This window comes from Echiichthys vipera (assembly GCF_963691815.1).
Source record: "Echiichthys vipera genome assembly, chromosome: 7".
Classification (NCBI taxonomy): domain Eukaryota; kingdom Metazoa; phylum Chordata; class Actinopteri; order Perciformes; family Trachinidae; genus Echiichthys; species Echiichthys vipera.
The window spans coordinates 29,194,329-29,218,980 of NC_139832.1; the positions used below are offsets into that span (position 1 = coordinate 29,194,329).

The following is a 24,652-nucleotide window of genomic DNA, read 5'->3' on the forward strand; positions in this document are numbered from 1 at the left end:
ACGAAAAATTGATCCAAAGGATCCACATTTCCACAAAACACCCACAAAATGGAAGGTTCCTTACTAGTATAGTATGTTGGGATAAATAAGTCAAAGAGGGTTTTTTTGTTGTTGTGGGGTTTTGTTTTCTCTGACCAAACATCCATGAACAAACACTAAATATCATCAACTTAATCATATTTATGTTTTACTATCCGCACAGTACAATGTTTGGTGTAAGCATCAGGTTTTCTTGTCTTCCCCTAGAAACTATCATTCAGTGGAATGTTTAAACAGTATTCAATAATAAAGTCTTCACTTTTCTTTGTCTTTTCTTAAACAATAAAGTAATAACAATAATGTGTAAGATGATTAAACCTCCATAGAAAGGGCATAGATGCGTATATTTTTGTCTAACACCCAGGGGGGGGGGAGATGAAGTGAGTGAGGGAGTCAGACAGAGTGGAGCTCACGACACTGGAAACACACAAGCAGTTTGTTTTGACTGGTTAAGAAGTTAGATACTCGACCTGCTACTGTGTATTCAAATTCAAAATGAGCCCTATTTAAGTAGTCCTAATGTTATGGTTGTACGTTATATATACAGTGTTATTCTTGCTACGCCTCAGGCAAAAAATGCAAGAATACTTTTCATAGAATATGTATTTCAAATCTAAAAACGGCCCAAGGGAAACTTTAAGTAATGAGTCCAATTGATGGAAATCCATCACGTACCTGCTGGTTACCTCCATTGTGGCCTCAAACACAGCACTGCAGAGCTGCATTGTCTGGGGTGTGAAGGTGACCACAGCGAATAAGTCTGACTGGCTGGGAATGCTCACTGTTGTAGCAGACAAATCAAAAACCTCCATGCTACGGGATGTCTGTAAGAAAATGCAGTATATGTTTGACATGCTAACAGTCATCTACAACAATCAGTGATACTCCTGCACGCATTTATCCATCTGCACACACAGAGTTTACATGACTTACCTTAGTGCCTACATATTTGATGGCCAAGCTGAGCACACAAGGCACCTTGTTGTTGTTGGTGAGTTTAAAGCGGGCCTTGGCAGTTCGCCCGACCAGGACTTTGTTGAAAATAAACTTGTTCTCATCCTGGACGTAAATGCCTTCAGCATTACAAAACTGCTCAGAGGACAGCTGACTGCTGCTGTGGCACAGATGGTGTTCCTCAAAGATTGAAGCCATGTCTAATGCTATACCTGGGAAACAGAAAAAAAACAAAAGACAGCCAGATATGGTATGGTCAAATGGTTGGTAAAGATGATTAACCACTTTTGTCCTGGATGAGACTCTGTAAATGTTAACACTGTCAATGCCTCTATTATTATTACAGTTTTTCTCAATTGCACACACAACCTGAACTACAGTATGCACACACCTTTGAAAACTTGAAGCTCATGTATCAACAACGAAGACTACTAAACTCTAAACTCAGTTCCATGGCTTTCACTCAAATAGAAATTCTTCTAATTGCAAAACTCAAAGCAGAAATCCCATCATTTAGCACACTTTGGTCACATGGAAAAACAATGGCCTTCAAAATGCACCACCCTGATTACCAACTGATCTCTCACCTGTGAGTTTTGCCAAAATTAGTAATGTGTGTATTCTCAGAACAGTGTAAAAGTATCCACCTAAGTGTTGTTACAACTTGTTATACGTTAAATATTATATATTCACAGTATTGTAGCATATCGCATCAGTCTTTCTACTGTATGTACCATAAAACGGCAATCTATTATGAGATAATTGAAACACTAATCATTGAAAAAGGAGAGAAAAAAAACAATATCTACAAATTTTAAGCATTGTGAAAATAGTAGCCTATGAACAGTATTTTATGCTAGTGTCTTAAATGTATCACACTAGTGTTTATTTGATTCTCTGTAAAAGATTCATAGTTGTGTGTAATGTTTTGGTCGAAAGAATGGCTTTGCAAGAGATTTGCGGAGTTCTGACAAAATTGTTAACTCTTTTCAGTTTTGTGTTTAGAGTTTTGAAAAACTCAGCTATACAGTTACAGTTACAATTACAGCAAAAGTTTATTGTCAAACATGTTAAAGTGTAATTCCGCCGTAAAATGATCCCATGGGCTCCTTCCTTTTGGATTGACTTTGCTAATCGACTTGAATGGACTTTACTATGAGAGGAGCTGGTACAGGGGCCAGTAGGTAAGTCTTTTAAAACACTCTTTTAATAAACTCTGGGTTCACTAACTACGTTGTTGGTGCTTTGTTTTATGTGAAAGGACTCTTATCATGCTACTGCAGAGGTCTGGTGTTATTTTGAGCAATATTAGTGGTTAAAAAAGCTGCTTTAACACCTTCACCGTACTGCCCCGAGCTAGTCAGTGTTAGCCACGTCCGGCTGTTTGTGATTCTCCGGGATATCTCCTTTAATAGTTTATACACGACAAAAACTGTCTAAATGGCTTATTTGGTGGATGCAAGTGTCGAATAAGACCATGGGATGATTTTACGCCGGAATCACACTTTAAAACATGAACAAACAAAAAATCTGAGATCCAGCAGTATACAGAATAAATAACGTGCTAAAAATAGACCCTCTAAATAGCTTAAGGAAATCTGTAAGATGAAAACTTCTGATGAAAGATAAGATGGCCTAGATAATGAGTTTTGAACTGATATTCTCATATGGTAAAAAAAAATGGAAACATCAATAAGCACTGTTTTTCTGAATAAAAGATATAGTTTCTCCCCATCTCAGTGATCTCAGGACAACCCATGCATATGATATGCGTGGAACTGAGCCATTTGGAATCTAGTCACAACTTTGGTCAACTTTATAAATCCAATTGGACAGAATAAGATCATACAGCTCTCACCTGGCTTGCAGACTTCAACCAGCAGTCTGTACGGTATGCCATCAGGCTGGTCTGAGGGGTCACGGTCACTGATGTCAATGAGCAAACCCTGGTTCCAGTTGCCCAGCTGTTCAGCAACACATTCCACTGTCACCACCTGCTGAGAACCTGGCTGCAAGCTCCCTGTGCAGGGAGACACTGAGAACAGCCCCATGGTGAGTCGATTCTGGACAGGAACAAGAGAAGACCAGAAAGGTGCAGATGAGAATACTGGGGAAACTAGCATCATCAATAACACCGATGGGATGTGTCTTTTGAGAAATGCCTTTTCATTGGTTTCTGTTGTGCAAATGAAAACTTTTTTACACACAAAAGACACAAAGCTCTGCTATAGATAGGCTTTTTGACATAGATTGAGTTTGTTTGATGTGCATCACCAGTTTCTTCTTTTTCCAATAAAAACTGCATTGTGCATGTTTTACCTTCTGGATAATCATTGCTAACGTGAACCTTCACACCAGAGAGCATACCTAAAAAAATCAACAATGGCTTACTTCTAGAAATAAACAACAAGTTACACCTGAGTTTGACAAGTTACAGTGCTGCTGTGAAAAGCCTCTGTTCTACTTTAGTTAAGATCAGCAAAGCTAACATTTTGTTTGTTTGATCAAGTAGTACAAAACATTATTAATCCGTTTGTTCATCTAATATTAAAATAGGCTAGATAGGACTAGAGGCAATTGACAAAACATGCTTTTTGTAGATTGTCCAAACAAAACAAAACCTGCATAAATGGAAAGGCACTGTTATAGTTGTCTTCTCCATGAGAAGTTTCTCACCTGTGTAATACTCATGTCTTTCTGGAAGGACTCACGTCTCACTTTGCTACTGGCACCAGTGGGTCTCTCTGTATGGCTCTCTTGAAGCATCTTCTTACCTGGACCCCTGAGATCCACACACAGGGACACACACCACAATTTATTTTAAACATAGAACTACGACAGTTTTAAGACATTTGTCATCATGTGAGGCATCAGTTGATACCTCTTACAGCTCACAGTGTCACAGGTGGACACTTCATTTTGTTGTCATTTATTGTATGCAAACTAAAATGTACTAGGTGAAATCTCCAGACTGGCCTGGCCTAACTCCCCCAGTTAGAGCTGGTTAATGTGGCTCGAGAAAGAGAAGTTTGGGGTCCCCTGCTAGAGCTGCTGCCCCCAGATCCCGATAAGTGAGAGTGTGGAACTAAAATGTACCTTCTGGGAGGGATGAATGATCAGATAAATAATTGATGGAATGCACTAGATCATAATGCATATTGTTAAACTTTAAGTCAATACATTTTATTTTTCATCACTTGCATTATAGCACTACAAGCTTGCCTTGAGATATAATTGCTACGACCTCATATATTTTTTATGCTTAAGCCTCTGAAATCCACAGGGGTGTTGGTGCTTCAGGCCAAAATTAGTTGATAAGAGGCTGTATTAGGCTGCATTTACCCTCGGTACCAACAATGTCCTGCAAGCTTTTGAGAAAGGGGGGTAAAAAATGCTCCATATTATGGTGAGGGAAAAACTGGCATGTCCATTCTAAAAGGGGTCCCCTGACCTCTGACCTCAACATATCGGAATGAAACTTGCAGTTTTTTTTCATTCCAAGACGAATTATTTGAATATTTCTGCATACTGGGGTCCATAAACAGTCTTGAATTACACAAATTTGGTCTGACTTTTAAAGCTAAGACTCTGGCGGATTCAATGAGCACAGTTGTATGTGTGATGATGTTAGTTCTTTTAGTAGCCATTTCATTGTAATGAAAACATTTTAAAATGAGCTTTTGTGACTTCTAGGCTAATCACTCTCCTATGGGTCTTGGTGTCTTAATGTGGGATATCAGAGGCATTCTGACATTTTTTTCATCAATTTTCAAGTGGTAAAAAATGGTTACATTTAGCACCCCCAACGAAAACAAAAAAAATAATCTTTGTTGTGTCTCTAAGGGTAAAAGTAGATATGAGTAGTGGAGACAGAAATGGTAAATCAATGTTATTCTGACCAAAGATTGCTTTAACAACTTATGACTCATGACTCATGACATAATAGTCATCAGACACTATATCATCACCAAACCAAGAAGTCCTGTACTGAGCTTAAACTTTGATTTGTCATTTTAAAGCACAATGTTAAAAGCGCCAACTTCGTTTTTTGAAAAGTGTTAGCTCTTGTGTCTCTGTGTATGTCATATATATAACATATGTTTTTATATATATAACATATATTATTTTATACTGTATGTACATACTGTATATATAACACATGTTATATACATATACCATGTGTGTGTGTGTGTGTGTGTGTGTGTGTGTTTGTGTGTGTGTTCGGTTCTCCTACCCTGGCCTCCCTGGTGGCGCAGGGTCTGTGATCATGCGGCAGATGATGAAACGGGTCTCAAAGACACCGTTGTTCTCAATAGTGAAGCTCTGGCTTTTCTTGTTGCCATAGACCAGCGGACCAAAGTTGATGTCACATGCAGGTGTGATCTTGTACCTAAAGCACCACAAAGCAAAAAACTAAATGAAACTTGCAAATTGTGATGAGATGGTTAGTGATACACTGATGAATTCTGTAAATAACACATGTGCTAACTTTAAAGTGAAATGGTACCAAAACAAAGAAAGATGATCATTGAACAGAATCTAAAAATAAAGTTTAGTGAGGGGCATGGCACAAACTAAATCAGAATTGATTGTACAATTGTTGTTTACATATAAATATTATAAAAAAGATCGGTATAAATCAAGCCTTAACCTGGAGAAGACGGACTTGACTGAAACCTTAACGGCCAGGATGGCTATGGGTTCTCCTCCTTTCCCAATGATGGGGTTAATCACCTGCAAAGAAGGAAACCGAATCTCAACTTGAGTGTGTTCTCAACTGCTTCCTGTATCATTTGTATGTTTGTTTGTTTGTTGCATTTATTTCGAATATTTCTCCCAAAAAAAAAAAATAATACATTTTTTTTACACACATGTGTACATACACATAAATGCACATACATATCTACAACAGTAATCGCATTCATCATGAAATAAATATTCGAAAAGGAGTGAGAAGAAGTTAAACTTATAAACTCCCACCCCTGATCCTTCTTTATAACTTACAACAAAAATAGCAATGAGCTTCCTAGCCCAAGAGATTTCTTATATATAAAAAAAAGAATAATAATAAATAAAACAGAAAACGCTTTGCCGAGTGCTAAGCAAAAAAAAAGTCCTCAACGCACAATAAAGTAACACAAATATAGCTGTACGTGTGTTTACCAAAAAAAAATAATAATACGTGATTCAGATACACACAGAAAGATATATAGAAAAAAATATCCACCCCCATACTTTACAGTACACCCCATCACACCCTTGTGCCCATTATACCACTTAGTGGTCGTGAGTAACTTCATCCCTGTACCTTGTAAAGATCACATCTTTATACCTTAGTTTAAACTGTTTTACGTTTGGACATTCCTTTAATTCTTTATGAAATCTGTTCCAAAGCCTCACCCCGCTGACTGAAACACAAAAACCTTTCCTGATCGTACGCACTAGTGGAATATTGAAATTAGTTGTCCCTCTCAAATGGTAACCCCCTTCATATATGCTGAATAATTTCTGTATGTTTGTAGGTAATAAATTACATTTAGCTTTTAACATAATTTGAGCTGTTTGATAATAGACCATATCTGTAAATTTGAGTAGGCGTGATTGCAGGAATAACGAGTTAGTGTGTTCCCGGTAGTCGGCGTTATGAATGACACGTATGGCTCTTTTTTGAATGATGGTTAGTGGCTGTAGTGAGGTCTTGTAATTGTTGCCCCAAATCTCAGCACAGTATTGCAAATACGGTGAGACTAAGGAACAGTACAGAGTGTGGAGGGATTTGTAATCTAAAACCTTTTTTGCTTTATTTATTATTGCGATGCTTCTTGAAACTTTGGTTTGTACATGTTTAACATGTGCTTTCCAACTCATTTTATCATCTATGGTTACCCCCAGGAATTTTATTTCATGTATTCTTTCAATTACAGTTCCCTCTATTTTTAATGTTACCTGTTTATTTGTTCTACAATTTCCAAACATCATCATTTTTGTCTTACCAAGGTTGAGTGAGAACCTATTTGTGTCAAACCAGATTTTAAGTTTATTCAATTCTATATTGATCTCCTCCTGTAGTTTTTGTAAATCATCCCCTGAACAAAAAATATCCGTTTCATCTGCAAACAATACAAAGTGCAATATCTTAGAAACATAACATATGTCATTGATATACAAAAGAAAAAATTTGGGACCCAGCACTGACCCCTGAGGAACCCCACAAACAATGTCCAAACAAGATGAAACACAGTCACCCAGGCTCACAAATTGCTGTCTCCCACTTAAGTAACTTGTCACCCACTGAAGTACTATTCCCCTAATACCATATCTTTCCAATTTATTGAGCAGTATGTTGTGATTGATTGTGTCGAATGCCTTTTTTAAATCAATGAATATGCCAACAGCGAATTTCTTGTGATCTATTGCATTTGTTATTTCTTCCATTGCCTCAATTATTGCCAATGATGTTGATCTATTAGTCCTAAATCCGTACTGACTATCTGCAAGTATTTTGTGTTTTTCTAAGAATGTGTCCAATCTGCTATTAAATAATTTTTCAAGTATTTTGGAAAACTGCGGTAGCAATGACACAGGTCTATAATTTGTGAAATGGTGCTTGTTTCCAGTCTTATATAGAGGTAATACTTGAGCTATTTTCATATTGTTTGGGAATGAACCAGTTTGAAATGATAAGTTAGATATGTAGGTTAATGGTTTGGAAATACCCTGAAGTAATTTTTTTACCAAGGTCATATTGACATCATTAAAGTCAGTTGAGTGTTTGTTTGTGCATGCATTTACTATATTGATAATTTCATTTTCAGTCACTGCTTTAAGAAACAATGAACAGGGATTTCTCTCAAACCTATGTTCGTCATGTTTTCCTGTGTCACTGATTTTCTTTGCAAGGTCTGGTCCTACATTTACAAAGAATTTATTAAAACTGTTAGCCACATTAGCCATGTCATGATTTTCAACACCCATATCAATGAAATAGTTAGGCAGATTATTATGTCTAGACCCATTTCTTTTAATATTATTTAGTACCTTCCATATACCTTTAATATTGTCTTTGTTTTCATCTAATCTTCTTTTATAATAATCTTTTTTGCTTTGTCTTAAAATATTAGTTAACTTATTTTTATATTTTTTGTACTTGCATTCAGCTTCTTTGGTTTTCAGTTTTATGAAATCTTTGTAAAGTTTATTTTTCTTTTTACAAGCATTTTGCAGCCCTTTTATAATCCATGGACAATGATCATATGAAGTACTTCTGTTACATTTTCTTACTGGACAGTGTGATTCATATAATGAAGAGAATATTCTTAGGAATTCGTCATAAGTCCTGTTAACATTGTTTTCTCCATATATTGCATTCCAGTTATACTCCAATAATTCATTTCTAAGGGTAATTATCATGAAGTAAACCTGAAGTCAAAAGCAAAAAGTAATCGTACCTGACAAGACAGGACAGGTTGCTCTGTAATGAAGACTTCTGTATTGGGTCTGCAAAGGATTTGCACTGTTGTGGGCTTCTCATGGGGCATTAGAGTACCACTCTTGGGGGACACAGTGAAAATGGAGTCTAGGTTTGGCTGAGTTGGGTTTGTCCGCTGAAATGTAAACCTTGTGAAAAGAGAAAAATGCAATTTATTCACTTACAGTAATGTGAATTTCAAACTAATTGCCTACTCACCCAAATGGAAAAGGTCATAACAGAAGCTGCAGTCTGCAACATTTGTTTGATCAAATTCACTGACACCGACAATAAACCGATAATATAAATCATCCTTTTCCACTTGTCTATATACAGTATATAAAATATATAAAATCATAATTCAATAGCAATAACTAAAAAAAGGCTTTATGCCACACTATGCAAATCACTACACATAACTTCGACATCTTGTCAACTACACCTGTGTACGTTTTCAGACCTCTAGGCCGAACTTTATGGGAGCCAATTGTGCCAATTGCTTTGACTCACTTCTGTGATGCTGGAAAAAAAAACAGACTAAAGCATTGAGACTATAAAACATTTTATGCCATCGCTATCACCATTATTGATCCTTTCTCTGTCAAAACACATTCATTAAATGGCTGGCTCTGGAAGGAGGGACTTAGCTCAGTTACACGCAGGTTAGAGGTCAATGCAGCTTGGCTCTCAGTGTTGGAAAGGGAAGATTATTGCCTACAATCGTTATAATTGACGTGTTGATAGCCAATGACACTTGTTCTACCGCTATGTAAAACATGACACAGCCATATTGTTGTTCCAAACTGGGCGTGCTTTCTGTACTTTAGGAGCTGTCTCAGGGTAAAATTATACAGACAAAGGTGGGAATACTTTCATAATATCGGTATCATTCCTGTTGAGGAAATCTACTTTCAGTCCAAACCAGTTCAGTTTCTATTTGACGAACAGAGTTAGCAGACAGTTAGCAATGGACTCTACATGAGCTTGTTGATGATTTCAATGTGAAAATTACAAATATTATTGATACGATTGCACCCACTAGGTTGAAAGGCGTCTCTGGCAAAAAAAAAAGTCTCCATGGAGAAATTCCATGTTAATAAGAATAGAAAAAAGAGTGTCGGAAAGCTGAACGCAGGTGGCGGAAAACAAATCTCCATGTTCACTGTAACGTCTATAAAGAAAGACTTCAAATCTACAACTTAAAGCTCAAAGATGCAAGACAATCCTTCTTCTCAGACATCATTGCCAAAAACAATAATAATGCATGTGCCTTGTTTTCTACTGTCGACAGGCTAACAAACTCTCCTGTGTCAGTAGCACCACTGCCTGCAATGAATTTGCCTCCTTTTTCAATGACAAAATAATTTTTTTTTACACAGAACAGCCACCACATCAGGTGCAGGACATGCTGTCCATGTGCCCACCTAACACTAACTCCCAACAGACCTTTTCAAAGTTGTATCAAACTGCATGGCCTCAGATCTTCTACATATTGTAAACACGTCTCTTCTTTCAGGTGTCTTCCCACAGGCCCTGAAAACTGCTGTTATCAAGCCTCTCTTAAAAAAGAACAATTTAGACACTTAACTAATGAATAATTATAGACCAATATAAAACCTCCCATTTCTAAGCAACATCACTGAAAAAGTCGTTTTTAAGCAGCTGAACAACTTCTTGTTAATGAACAGCTGTTTTGACGTCTTCCAGGTTTTAGGTTCAGGTTTTAGACCACACCACAGCACCAAGACAGTTCTTGTTAAGGACTTCAATGACATCCATTTAAACACTGACAATATAAAAATTTCAGTCTTAGTATAATTGGATCTCAGTGCTGCATTTGACACAGTTGATCACAACATATTACTAGACCGAAAACTGAGTGGGACTTTCTGGCACAGCATTAAAATGGTTTAAATCCTACCTGAAGGACAGGGACTACTTTGTGTCTATAGGCAAATACACATCTAAGCGGGCATAAATTACATGTGGAGTTCCCCAAGGCTCCATTCTGGGACCTCTTCTGTTTAATATCTACATGCTTCCATTGGCTAAGATCATGAAAAACAACAACATATGTTACCACAGCCCTGTAGACGACACACAAATCTTATCTATATCACCTGGCGACTATAGTCCAATACAAGCACTGAGCAGATGCACCAAGAAAATCAACAATTGGATGGAGCAGAATTTTCTCCAATTAAACAAAGAAAAACCTGAAATTATTGTTTTTGGAGCCAAGGAAGAACGATCAAAAGTCAGCACCCAACTTCAAACAGTAATGCTAAAAACCACAAACCAAGCCAGAAACTTAGGTGTAGTCATGGACTTCAACAGCCACATTAAAACAATTACAAAGTCAGCCTACTATCACCTAAAGAATATATCAAGGATTAAAGGACTTATGTGTCAGCAGGACTTAGAAAAACTTGTCCATGCATTTATCTTCAGCAGGCTCGACTGCTGTAACAGTGTCTTTAAAGGTCTCCATAAAAAGTCCATCAGACAGCTGCAGTTAATCCAGAACGCTGCTTGAGTCCTCACTAAGACCAAAAAACTCGATCATATCACTCCAGTCCTCAGATCTTTACACTGGCTTCCTGTTTTTCAAAGAATTGATTTCAAAATACTTCTGTTGGTTTACAAAGCATTGAATGGTTCTGTTCAGCTACGGAGCATCCAGACCTCTCAGATCCCCAAAGTCAGGACTAAACATGGGACAGGTCTGCTCCGTGTCCCCAGAGTCAGGACTAAACATGGAGAGGCAGCGTTCAGTTTTTATGCTCCACAAATCTGGAACAAATTTGATCATTTTGATTGGTTAACAATTACAGACTAAAAGGAATGTAAATAATCAAGGAATGGACCCAGGGTTCAAGTTTACAACCACCAAACAGGTGCAAACAATGCAAAGCCGAAATGAACTCGCTTAACCTCATCACTGGCAACCTAGTGGGTTTAGAGAGGTTGGTACACTGTTAAGTCAAAAAGTTGTTGTTTTACACTCACTTGTAGGCTATTTCATATTTCCCTTGGTTTTTCATCCTGAGCGACAGTTTGGCCTCTTCAAAAACTTTGATGGTTTCAAAGTCCAGACAGCCATCTGCAACAGAAATAAGAGTATAGTGTTATCATATTCAATTAATATGACAGTTAGCACTGTCTCACACAAAGCAAGCAGGTTCTAGATGAAAGTTAGAGAAGGCACAATGTTTTGAGCTCTACCATGTTGTACCTGGTGTGATGTCCAGAGCTATATCATAGGCTTCAGCTGTGACCTGTATGTTCTCTGCGTGGACAATGCCTAGAATCTTCTCCACATCGGATACCTGAAAAAGAACACACAGCTCATACTGTACATACACACAAACTGCTAAGTAAAAAAATACCCACTTCAACACATATCTTGCAAATCTATCTGAATAGGCCCTGCCCATTTTCATCTGGCTTGTTTTCCCATATTTTTAATCATCCTTGACATTTGGAGGTGCTTTTGATTACCTACAGCAACAATGGAAAGCACTTCCTGTTTAAAACTTAGTTTAAGTTCATACTGTAATTCATATTTATTTTTAACTTCAGCAGGTATGATTTATAGTTTTACACTACCTCCAGACGTAAGATCTTCTTAATGTGGAGTGGCCTCTTGGCCCTGAAGTGTAAGCTCAGGGGGAAAGAGGAGTTAGGTGAGATGATGCCCTGATCCTGTGGCACACTAAACTCATCCCCCAACTCCTCCACACCCTGCAGTCTCCAAGATACAGGCAGAGCTGTCTTATTATGCAGCGTCACACTACAGCTGTTCCGCCTAAAGAGAAGGATGGAAGAAGGTAGGTTGACAGCGAAAAGGACAGAGAGATGGATTGTCACTGTAATTGATTTTCATGCCACTTCTTTCTTTTGAGGTGGTTCACTGTGCTTTGTGAAAATCACTTGTCAAGCTTCTGTGTAAAAATACTTGAGAAAAATACCAGAATTGGGCATCCTTGAATAACTTTTCTATCTTTTGGTACCTGTGCAACAAAGTCCTGTCAAAGTGCAAATGCTTGCTTTCCAGCTCCAGCTCTGGCCGAACACCCCAGCAGGAGAGGTTGATGATGACAAGCTCAGGATTGTCCTTGATATAACACACAACACTGTCCTTCATTTGTCCCAGTTTTGTTGGGTAGGCCCACACTGTCAACTCCTAAAACGGCAGAAGAATATCTTCATGTACCAATGCTATCATAGGAATCTGTATGACTTCAATAGACACTAAATATTCTGGTTCTGGTATTTCCCTGTGCTATTTTGGTCACACATTATCAGTTATCTGAATGATGGGTTGGTACCTGTTTCTGGTCAGGTTTTAGAGTCATGCTTGGGGGGTCCAGCAGATATGTTGTGGCCTGGCTGTCATGTTGGAAACAGAACTGGACCTCAGCCTCCAAGCCAGAATTGTTATGAATCACTAGTCTCTCTGTGTTCTCTGGGTATCTATTTTCCTTGTATCTGTACAAACATAGACACATGTAAATCTGTAAATATAAATGCAAAGACGGATAGGAACACACTGAGACATTCACATCCATCACTTTGTCTCTCACCTGTCTCTGGTCTTGCCACAGAGTAATGGTCCAAACTCAAAGTATCCAGGTATGACTGTGTAAGTCTTCTGCAGCCCTTCTTCCAATTGTGGTACCTTCTTACTGTGGGCAAAAAGAGTCCTGGGGAAAGCATAGTAGTGAAGTCACATTTACTAATCTCATCTTGCAGTAAAAACAACGATAGGAAAAAAAGAGAGAGAGAGTTAGAGAGAGAGGTAGGCTAAATGGAACGTAGCATTGTGGCTTTTCATGGTCTTGGGTTTTGATTTAGTCGGTTTCCTTTTTTATTTTGTAAAGTCACTCTCCTCATATGCAATGTCTTGTTTTACTTCCGGTCTTTGTGTCGCCTGGTTCCAGACCTTAGAATCCGTCCACTCCACAGAGTGGACTGATTCGCCTGGCTTCATGAAATGAAACTGCGGTTGCTCGGTTCAAAACACAGATGAGCCAATGAGCGCCATGGGCAGTCCTAACACAATTGTCAAGATGTGTGTTTACATCACTGGCCAATCACAACAAAGTTAGCTACGTCATAGGCTACACTGAAGCCGACTTTGTTGCTACTATACATTCTATGTCCGAGGACGAAGAGTCCATCTGTATATACGGTCTATTGTGGTCCTGTAGCCCTGCTTAGAATTCCTTCCCTTGTACACCTGTTTGTGTCTAGCCTCATCAGCCCGACTTGTGTTGCCAGTCCCCGTTGTCTTGTTACCCAATCATAGACTGCTGCAGGAATGAGTCCTCAAACCAAGGCGATGGAAGAAGGCTGGGAAACCCTCAAAAAATGTCTAAGTTTTGGGGTATGACACATGAGCAATGGAACTGGGCCTGCGCTGTTGGAGGGTTACAGCAGATGGAGCTAGAAATAAAGTGACGATTTTGGCTCTTTGGGTGCACTTGAGTTTCTTTCTTTCTTCTCTTTTTACATCATTATTCAAACAGAATTAATGTTAAGTACAGTTACAAAATATGTGCTATACATATCAAATGTGATTACTTTCCAGAACAAATTCAGGACTCTTAAAAATAATTATTTTAATTGTTCAATGATAGTGTGCCAGCTATTGAGCCTCTTGGCAATTGCAGACAAGTTTACTGCGTATGTAGTCATTCCCCAAAGCTCAGAATTCTTTTTTCTTTTTGGTGTTCCCACCTTCTTCGCTAGCCTTGCCTAAAACCTGGAAATCAGTAAGCATTGTTGCACTTCCTGTTCCCTCGTCTCAAAGTCAATGGTCTTTTTTGAATGGGTTTTTGGCTTGATGCCTGAAATAAGGTGTGTGGTTAATAAAAGCTTAGGAGATTTTAACTTTTTTTTTGCAACATAAAATACGTCAGTAAATACCTCACTTGTGAATTTCAAAACTTCTTAATCTCATAATCATTATCTTATAAAAGCCACTAACATGCAGCAATGAAACTACAAACATCATCAGGCCACACGCAGCTGGAAGCTACTGGTGGGTAACGTTAGTTTTTTACTTCTGCCAATTGCATTAACACTTCAAAAATCATAAAAGTTTCTGTGAAGATTATCTTGCTAAACAAAACATGCAAATGTTTGTTTGCCACAGAGCTTATTTTCTGTCATGATCCAAAATCTCATTGGCTTTTCGTCACGAGAACCAGCCCGATGCTAATTTCTGCCTACAAAAACATGTCATCCCTGCAACATTCTATAGTCCCTCTTTATTCCAGTTCCCTGCCTCGTGATTAGCTTGATGTGTGTTTTTACCTGTCTCTGCCTCTTTGTCAGTTTGTTGTTCTCTTTCCCTGTATAGACACTATCTTTGCTCCTCATGTTCAGCCTTGTCTTAGTTTTCCAATGTTTATAGTTTGTAACATTTGTAGGCATGCTTACATGTTGTGTAATGTGCTGCAGCTGAACAGCTAGTTAGTGTGAATGCTGATTCTGCAGTTACGCTTCCAATTATACCAGTTTTACATTTCAACTTCCAGGTTTAACAGTATTTCAATTTAGCTTCCAACTTTTCTAAAAACGTATTTTAGCACTTAGCTTTGATGTAATGCAGTCATGCAAGTCATTTCAAATGTCTGCATTTTCATCAATGTTTTGTTCAGCTGTCACATTTTCTTCAGGAAATAGAAATTGTCTGACTCGGTGTGATCACCAGTTTATGACAGAACACTGATGTCACATCTTAACTCTATCAAGAAACTAACTCACTAACTTGAGTTTCCACACTGCTATAGCAGCAAAGAGATTCATGAATGAGCATGGTCATGGGGAAGCTGATTTGAAAAGAGCCTGGTGATCCACCGTATACACTCTTGATATAAAATAATGCAGCTGCTGTGAACTGAACTGATGTAGGACTTGCACAGGATAGAGAAGCCACTTGCAGAAAGACACTGGGGGGCACATAAACTGATAATAATCCTACAGATTTGTTTTTTTCTTTCTTTCTTTCTCTTTTACAAGTGGAGTGTCCAGCATTCAGGGAGTGGCTGTCTAAAAGGACAGCCAGGTACTCTATTACCTTATCTTGTTGGTGTGTTGTTAGGTCAATTTTGTTGTTGTTTTAAGTGTTCAAAAAACAGGAATGAATTTGATAATGGCCAGAGATTACTCCAAGGCAATTAAAAACATTGAGGCTATTTTTCATATTTAGTTCAGGGATGTCCCATAGGCCAGTTCAATCTGTTTCATAAAGCAAAAATGGATGTGGAAGCCCAGTTAAAAGATGGAAAATATTGCCATAAATGAAAAACAATCAGGCAGATATGCTTTTGATACAGGAGACCCATGTGCAGAGCGCTGAAGTAATTCAAAACAGGCTGGGAGGGCGATATACTGTATTTCATAGCCTTAGATACTGAGGGAATGACTTTTTGCACCAAAGCCATGATAGAGGGATTGCCTATGGTATTATGTAATATTTATGCATCAAATGAGGGGGGACTTACATATCTTTCATGAGGTAAGTCCTTAAGATTACGGGGGACACAGAGGGTCAAATTATTGTACTAGGTGACCTAAACGAAGTAATGGATTCTATGGCAAATAAGAGTTGATTTAGAGCTCCTTCACTGAGAAGAGAGATGGATGAAAAGCTGTCACAAAACATATTCCAGGTTGACTTCTTTCTAATAGCCAGTTCCCTGATAGAATGTGTATAAAAAAAGTGTTATAAAAGCAGTATATCTATCACACATCACAGTAGAACTACGTATTGATGCAAATTTGGATGATGAGAGGAGATGCAGGTGTAGATTGAATACTGCGTTACTGCTAGAGCCCTCCCTCTGTTCTCGTCTTCTTATTTCTTCTGGATTTATTCCCTTATTTTTACTGGATTTATGTACTGAATACATCTGCCTACATCACATTAAAATCATAATCCGTAAGATTTGGGGTATGTTATTTCTAGCGGCCTCTTTGGCGGGAAGATGTAATCATAGGCGAGCTGCCCTCCATCTTGTCATGTTGCAGTTGCTGTGTTTATTTGCCCTTCTTCACTTCAATTAGTTTTTTGTAAATTTTTTTGGGACTGGAAGTTGAATGGTCTTCTTTCTCTGTCTGTTGATTCTTTGTTGTGAGTCAGCCGTAATGAAATGGACCTGCTGCGGTCAGACACATTAGTGTGAGCCTGTTCCCTATTTCTGATTACAATGAAACGCAGAATACGCTTCAGTGACTAGCTTCACCAGGCATTGGAATCTAGTGAGGGAATGTCTGTCTGCAAAGCATCAAGTACAAGTGCTTTCATTAGTGGGTCATATGATCTAGCCTCGTGACACTATCCTGATCTTGCGAGCTCCATTGTATTTTACTTGCAGATCTCTCTGGTTACTCAGAGAAAATATGGAGAAGGTTGCCAAAGCGACCGAACCAATCAGTGTTGGTTTTAAGGCCACTCGAAGTGTGACGAAACGAGAAGTGACTGTATAAACGACATGGCAGCTTCCGCTGATGAGCTGAGCGCAGCTATGGAGTAAGCCGATTGCTGACTCTTTTTTTTTCTTGGATCCTTCTGTTGGACTATGGACCGGGCACCTGAAATTGTGCCTTTTATCCGCAAATTCACGTTATACAAACGTCATATATCCTTTACCGACATGTTGTTTACTTTGCCTCTGCGCTCTGTTAGTACGTCATGCGCTTCCGTGATCTGATTGGTTGATTTGGCCTGTCTATCACCAACAAAGGTGGTGATAGACAGATGATCTATCCAATCAACAACTAGTATTTCCGTAACCTGACTATCGCCTTTCGAATTCCAGAATTTTGTTCCACCTTGCTTCACCCATACATATGGGATCACTCCATAGGAAAGCAATTTCAGGAGGTATTTTTGGGCCTTATCAAAAATCCTTGCATATGATTGGATAAACCCCTTGTCCATCATCTTTATTGCCGTGCTACTTCAACCACTTACATCGAAACCAACCCATGAGACTGATAAGAGTGACGCAGGGAAAACCAAAACAAAACAGCCGATATCGGTTCCACCAACAAAAGCCTTCAGAGCCGTTCTCTGGTGTTCTTTAAAAGAAGAAAGATTCGCTAGATTGGACAACACGGATGAAATAGCAGCATCGATGTTGACGCCTGCTTCCTTGATGCGAGCCGCCATTGTTGTCTGAAACACAACAGTCGCTTCTCCGCTACGTCACATCTATAAAACACCCGCCCGGTCCTGACTGGCTCGACCATTTTTTGCGGACCCTGATATCCCTCTGCAATGGATTGATCCCAGATGGCTGAGTGGAGCTAGGTGGAGCTAGGCAGAGTCGAGGCGGAACGAGAGTCATCTGGCAATAGTCAGGTTAGTATTTCCGCCCCTTCCCAAAAGATCTCCAACCAAGAGTTCCAAGATGGATATGCAGAGCAAATGCAAATTATGTGAATCAATCCATCTGGTGGCGTCAGGTTACATATGATCAACCACCATTGTTTTAACTCACTCTCTGATAGATAGTAATTTAACAGACAATAACTAGATGAAAATCTTACAGATTATATCTTTAAGCAATGTTGCATGTAAGCCGATACTATGGGAACAATAATGTCTATGCCATATACCAAGACTTATAAAAACTAATAAAATGTAGAGAAAAAGTATTGGGTGAAATATCAAGTTTAATATTTGTGTAGAACCTATTTTTATTTGTACCCCCTCTTTCTCTCTCTCTTTCCTTTTCTTATTTATATAACTGCATTAAACAATGCTGACTGACATGTGGTCTTTGCAGATGGAGGGATATGTGCAGATTCCTCTACAGAGGAGCTGGTAGTGTCTCTGGGTGCCCAGAAGCTCGAAGTTGAAGGCCTGTTCAAACTTCCCTGGAGAGTCTGAGTAGAACTGGATCTTCAGAACCATCTTACCACGGGCTGGTACAACCCAGCGAAATGGTGTCAAGCTGCACACAAAAACACACACACACTTAACAGACAACAACAAAGCAGAGGAAACCCCACAATGTGTCCTTGCGTCGGTGTGTGTTTTCCCTTGCCTCTGTTTGCTTTTCAGCGGTAAGTTTCCCTGGTGCTGGTTTTGCTTAGTGCTGTCAGATGATGAAGAGACGTGTAACTCAGGTGAGCAAGACCGTTCCGGGCCCTTATCTTTTGTCTTGGCAGAAGTTTGTCTCTTGCTCTTCTGAGTATCTCTGCCCTTTTTATCCTTGGCCTTTGTTAGTGCACTCTCCTTAGTGCCGCGCTTACTGCGACTTTTGGAACGTCTTGCTGATTCCTCTTCCTTTATTATGCACACACAAACACAATTCTGAATCTTTGATGGTGACATTACATCAATTTGTACTTTTACTAATCAATCTTCAAATTAAGACCTCATATCCTGTAAATGTTGCTTCTTGGACAAAACTTTCACTTCTACATTAGTAACTTTTCACTTGTATGTTTAAAGCTGGAGTTGGTAACTGTCTAAAAAAACAATATATGTTTAATTTCATATTTCCTGAAATTGTCACTATATCCTGACCAGGGGTGAAGCACCTAATTGTGGGCCCTTTACGTAAGTAGTCTCTGTAGCCCCCCTCAGCTGGAACCCAGACTTTATTTTCTTGAGGGAAGACATTACATTATTGGTCAGTAGATTACCTGTGAAATTCTCATGCAAAGTCATGATGGGCGGACTAAACCATTTTGCACCTTTTGTAAGAGTGAGAGGGCCCTCATAGAACCTCCACTATTTTTATTAAATACATAGTTCAGTCTCTTAACCAATGTATTCAGACAATTTCTGTTTATGTAATGAGACTAATTACCATAATTAAGTCTAATTACTTAAAACACTAATCACAAACAAAAAATACTTTTAATTCCAATAACCAAATATGAAATAATATTCGGCTACTGTATTGCTTTTTTCTCATCTGAAGTGTTTTCAGAGACATATTTTAGTGTAGTTTTTAGTTGTAAAACAAGAACGTTTTTGACTAAGTCGAGCCAAAACCAAGTTCTGCAAACCAGCCGATCGACCAAACAAACTTTCTAATTTTATAGCCAAAAAGTACTTTAAAATAAGTTAGTCCAGAGCAGTCATTGACACTGCGTCAGAGGCTCCTTAGCTCTGATTGGATGTTGTAGGTCGGGTGCGGATGCTATAAGAAGCTCACAGAGAGGGCTCTGAGAGCAGAAGGTGGGGGCAGAGTGATGTTAATTTTTCACAGATCGTCTTTCTCATTGTGCTGTCAGGATATCCTGACACTTTCAGCAAAAATAAAAAAAAAAGCATATTTGACATAGAAAGTTACAGACTTCAGCTTAAATTGTATATTCATGCGGTGTGAAAAAAATTACCATTACCTTCACAACTGATGCTTGCACGTCTTCTGTACCTTTTATCACCTCAGCTTGTTTATTCAGCCCTGAGGGAACCAGGAAGGTGAAGCAGCTACAATTTAGTTTCCGGTTCGATTGCTCCCTGTTTTTGGGAAAAGGAACCAGAGAGAAGGTGATGGGAGGAGGGATGGGTGGGCCGCTGGGTCCCAGCCCCAAATCATCCAACACCTAACGAGACCAAAGGAGATAAGGAAACAGTTTAGACAATGGTGATAGACTAATAAAATACTAAGTGATAGGCTAGGTGACAGACAGTAGGATACAGTACATTATAAAATTATATTGAGCAACGCCCCTTAGCTGTGATTCAATCACAACATACAGATACCGTTGTGAGCTACTGTTTAATCATACTAACTACAAAAACAGAAAATCAGCCTTACCTCGACCAGTGGAGGCAATGTGCTGCCTTTGAGCAGCTCTGTGGTGCTTAGATATTCTTTCCCTGTTGTATTCACTACAATATGAGGGATGATGTGCTGTGGAGATACTCCTTCCTTGTCTGCTGGAACTGCTATCTGACTGGGCATTGGAGACATTGTCTTGCTGTTGGCTCTCTTGCTCCTCTTGCCAACAGGGGTCTGTAAACACAGAGCAATGATTTATTAAATTCATGTGTTCCGAATTTTGGCTGTAGCAATACTGAGGCTTTCTTTGTCTATTCTAAGGTGCACTTCCACTATGGCTGAATACCCAGAATGAGGCGGGTCTGGCATGCCCTAATATGCATGCGCATCGCTCGAGCGGCTATTTGAGCAGCCGTTTTTTGGATCTATGGGAGAGCAGGGCCAAAGAACGGCCGCAGTAACCCCTGAGAGAAGCCCGGTTGCTGATCAGATGTAGGTCTAAGCGGGATGTCACGTGTGGTAGTACAGACGCCACAATAACACGGTGAAGTAGATTAGACACTTTTATCCAGTGGTGTAGTAAAAACACAGCGCAGTAAATTTGTGCACGGGCATCTTTGCACAGGCTTGCGGCCAGGTTGGATTCTGACCTGTGGTCCTTTGCTGCATGTTTGTTCTCTCTCTCTGTCTCTCTCTCTCTCTCTCTCTCTCTCTCTCTCTCTCTCTCTCTCTCTCTCTCTCTCTCTCTCTCTCTCTGTCTCTCTAACTCTCTCTCTCTCTCTCTCTCTCTCCCATTTACACACTAAGGCATACACACACACACACACACACACACTGTACTGCAAGCGGGTTGCAAGCCTGTCTGTCAACAAACACTTTTACAGCACCCTGAATTTTTAAGGTGGAGTGTTTTCTTTCATCTTACTTGTTCATAAGTTGACGTTGTGAATCATATGGGCCACCTTAAATCTTGGTTACCATCAACTTACAGTATGTCAGTGATGATAAGCTTCATCCATTGTTCCTGCTTGTAAACAACATATACAAATTCTCTGTAGTGGGTGGATGTAATATAAGAACGGGATATGGTGTCGCCACTCAGCCTCAGTGAAAAATCCGCTAACGGCCCAAGAAGCTTTTTTTCCAGAGGCCACCATTGTTAAAGAGACATCGGTACAAATGTTGACAGGACACATTTAACTGTAAACAAGGCCGATTATGAAAAAACCTGTGACATCACCCCAATTTAAAGTCAATGAGCCGAGTGGAAATTTGTGGGAGGAGCCAGTGAGAGAAACACTACTGCACATATTCAGTGTGCCGCACATCACGAAAGCAAATCCGCCATTTGGGGATTTGGTAACCAGTTTTTATAATACATCCATGGATGGGATTCACAACTAACAGCGCGAAGAAGCCATAACCAAGTTTTTAAAAGCTGCTGAACCCCAAAACTGAGCCATTGGTATTAAGACATGAGGCATCAGCAGGAAAAATTGAAAGCTGTGGGATCCTGACACTCATGTTTAAAGTCACATGTGCAGCAAACATTTTGTCACATGCTCTGTCTCTATGTATCTCAAAAAAAGAAAAAGCTCCTACCAACCATTGTTGGGTTTCAATGAATAGGTTGGAGAATAATAAAGAGGTTTGGACAATTGCAGGTAGTTTAGGAGAGGATAAGAGAATTGCATGCATCTTATTGTCCTACTTTTCCAAGCAGTCTTAACTTAAATATAGAGAAAACACAACTGATGGTCAGCAAACTCACCTGTTTTTCTGTTGTGGCATCTTCTGACACAGGTGGGGCACCCTCACTGGGAAGTGGGACCAGCAAAAAGCCCTGGGATCTGTCCCAGTGCTGCAGGATGTGCTCCACCTGCTCCTGGCTCTGCTCATACACATGGAACTGAGTCTGCAGCTCATCCACAACGGACTGGACATGGTGGATAGTAGAAACAGCAAATAGGTATTAGTATTACAAATAGGTCATCAGCATTTCACAGTATGTATTGCATTCACTTGCATGGCAGTAGCTAAGTGCAGGTGCAGGGTTAATTCCACATGCAACATGATATATGACTATAATTGTCTTCCTTAATACGAGAGTATTAACTTCAAGTGCAGTGAAACAGTTCATTCTACGTTTGTTGTGCTGTTGGCAAATTCACATTTAACTGTATTATATGAAACTGTGAAGTAATTAAAGGTTGCAATCTATTGTTATGACAGATGATGCCTCTCTAGTTGTTGATGCAAATGGAAGAAGGGTATATTTACTTTTCAAGTGACACAAAATACTGTTGTCTCCATTTGTTTTTTACGACTGCCAGGGCCATTATGGCTACCATTATCTTTATAAATAAACTAGACCTAGAAAGTATTTGGAATGGAATGGGTCAGTAGTTGCACTAATTACTCACTTGACAATATAATAGAATGCATTGCTATGTACGGTTGACTCTGTCACTGCCTTCGCTAAGCAGTAAACCTACCTTTTCTCCCGCCAGTGTGTCCGTAGTTTGAGGAAAGTCTGCATTGGAAGCTTTGGTTTCTTCTGTCTGCTTTTGTAAATCATCAGCCTCTTTGCTATGATGCACTGTAGTAGCAGAGAGGACTATATGTCAGCAACTATCCAATCAGATTACTGATATACTAATATTTAATGCATATTCACATTTTATTAAAGATTTTTATTTATTAAAGATTTTGAAAAATAATTTAAAGGTGCAATGTGTAGTTCCTGGCCACATGCTTCACAAACCATTGCTTTTCACCATTGGCAACTGCAACACTGGCATTGTTTGTGGGATGAGGAGTCTGTGTGTGTGTGTGTGTGTGTGTGTGTGTGTGTGTGTGTGTGTGTGTGTGTGTGTGTGTGTGTGTGTGTGTGTGTGTGTGTGTGTGTGTGTGTGTGTGTGTGTGTGTGTGTGTGTGTGTGTGTGTGTGTGTGTGTGTGTGTGTTTGTGTGTGTGTGTGTGTGTGTCTGGTTTGTAGTTGTTAATGGAGGCTGAGTGTGTAAATGGGTGTAATCCCAGCATGGGCGCTGGAAATAGGGGAATAGGAAGTGGGGAAGGTGCCTTTGCCCACCACTTTACGCCCCGGCGGATTTGCTGTCATGGTTGGTGTGATCTCATTGTAAGATGGTCTCTAGTTTTTTTTAATCTTTTAAACTACTCTGGCCATATCTTACACACTGCACCTTTAAGTGTCCAGCATTATCAGTGGATTAATTGTAGTTGCTTGCACCTTCATTTAAATTATGCTGCTCTCTTGCATCCACCAGTGACTCTTTAGAGTTGTTAAAGGGAGACATCCTGTGCCCATTCAAAGAATCTGTTGACTGGAGAGAAAATGAATCAAATTAGTTTCATGATCACCTATGGGGAAGTGATTGTGTATTGCGTGTGTGCTTACGGGAACTTGTATGTATATTGGTTCACACGTGATTTTGTTCATAGAGGATTGTTGATATGGCATACATATTGTATACAGACCTGCTTTTGTTCCAGCAAGCTCTTCTTCCTCGACACGTCTTTAGTCTCCTTTCCACCCTTTTTGCTCTTCTTCTTCAACTCTTCTTTTCTCAACATTTTCAACTCCTCCTGTTGCCTCTTTTCTTCCTCATCTTTCAGTCTACACTCAAGCTCCCTTACACACAGGCGCACACACACATCCACGTTTTTTTAAAATGGTTGGAATTGTAAAATTTGTGAACAAAATTATAGACCCTAGATAAGTGATATACACCACATGACTGAAGTTGACTGAACTGGAAGATTTAATGAGGATTGTATGCAGGGATGCAGACGCATAATCCAATCTCATATTTATTTTATGTTGTTTCCTATAAAGTTCATTCATCAATAACAAAGGTGCTTTGCTCCTTCTGCATCAGGGTTGTGTTTAGATTGAGTGAGAGTGGCCAGGGCCTAACAGACAGTATGCAGCCGCATGCAAAACTACGTATATGAAGAGATTTGCTCATATGAGATTTTCTCTTAGGCTAAAACAAAATCCACGGATGGTCCAAACCTATCATACCAGTCATGTATACATAGATACACTTCATAAAGTATTAGTATCAGAATGAATTTTGAGTTTGAATTTTGGCTGCACAACAACTTTGCTATACTAATTTGCCTTTGTTTAAATGTGCAGATACAAAGAAATGGATTTAGTTAAAATAACATGAACAGTTGACATTTAGTTAGCTGAAAACATAGACCGAATATAACGATGGGCGGCTTGACAGCACCCTGAAAGTGAAGCTAAAACATTTGAGGTCATAAACCCCGCCCCCTTGATGTCAGATGGGACATGGGCCAAACTAAAAATTCAAGTTTATGCCAAATATATCTTTCCGAAAGATGTTTTTTGTCATTTAACATAGTTACTATAATGCTGATGTTTGTTCAAGTATTCATTTTTC

The 24,652-nt window shown here is 39.2% G+C and overlaps 1 protein-coding gene across 1 annotated transcript in view; it reads right to left on the reverse strand.

The window, feature by feature from the left end:
* hydin (HYDIN axonemal central pair apparatus protein) overlaps positions 1-24,652 on the reverse strand; it is a gene marked incomplete at both ends in the record, with an annotated part of 121,953 nt that overhangs the window by 28,236 nt on the left and 69,065 nt on the right. Inside the window, 19 exons of the mRNA XM_083916955.1 lie at positions 715-863; positions 973-1,205; positions 2,852-3,056; positions 3,670-3,775; positions 5,228-5,383; positions 5,645-5,727; positions 8,442-8,610; positions 11,471-11,564; positions 11,697-11,790; positions 12,071-12,269; positions 12,475-12,647; positions 12,793-12,952; positions 13,048-13,167; positions 18,250-18,432; positions 18,619-18,767; positions 19,838-20,041; positions 20,257-20,454; positions 21,992-22,156; positions 23,718-23,871. Coding sequence (XP_083773081.1) covers positions 715-863; positions 973-1,205; positions 2,852-3,056; positions 3,670-3,775; positions 5,228-5,383; positions 5,645-5,727; positions 8,442-8,610; positions 11,471-11,564; positions 11,697-11,790; positions 12,071-12,269; positions 12,475-12,647; positions 12,793-12,952; positions 13,048-13,167; positions 18,250-18,432; positions 18,619-18,767; positions 19,838-20,041; positions 20,257-20,454; positions 21,992-22,156; positions 23,718-23,871 — 2,994 coding nt within the window. The remainder of the gene's footprint in view (positions 1-714; positions 864-972; positions 1,206-2,851; positions 3,057-3,669; positions 3,776-5,227; positions 5,384-5,644; positions 5,728-8,441; positions 8,611-11,470; positions 11,565-11,696; positions 11,791-12,070; positions 12,270-12,474; positions 12,648-12,792; positions 12,953-13,047; positions 13,168-18,249; positions 18,433-18,618; positions 18,768-19,837; positions 20,042-20,256; positions 20,455-21,991; positions 22,157-23,717; positions 23,872-24,652) is intronic.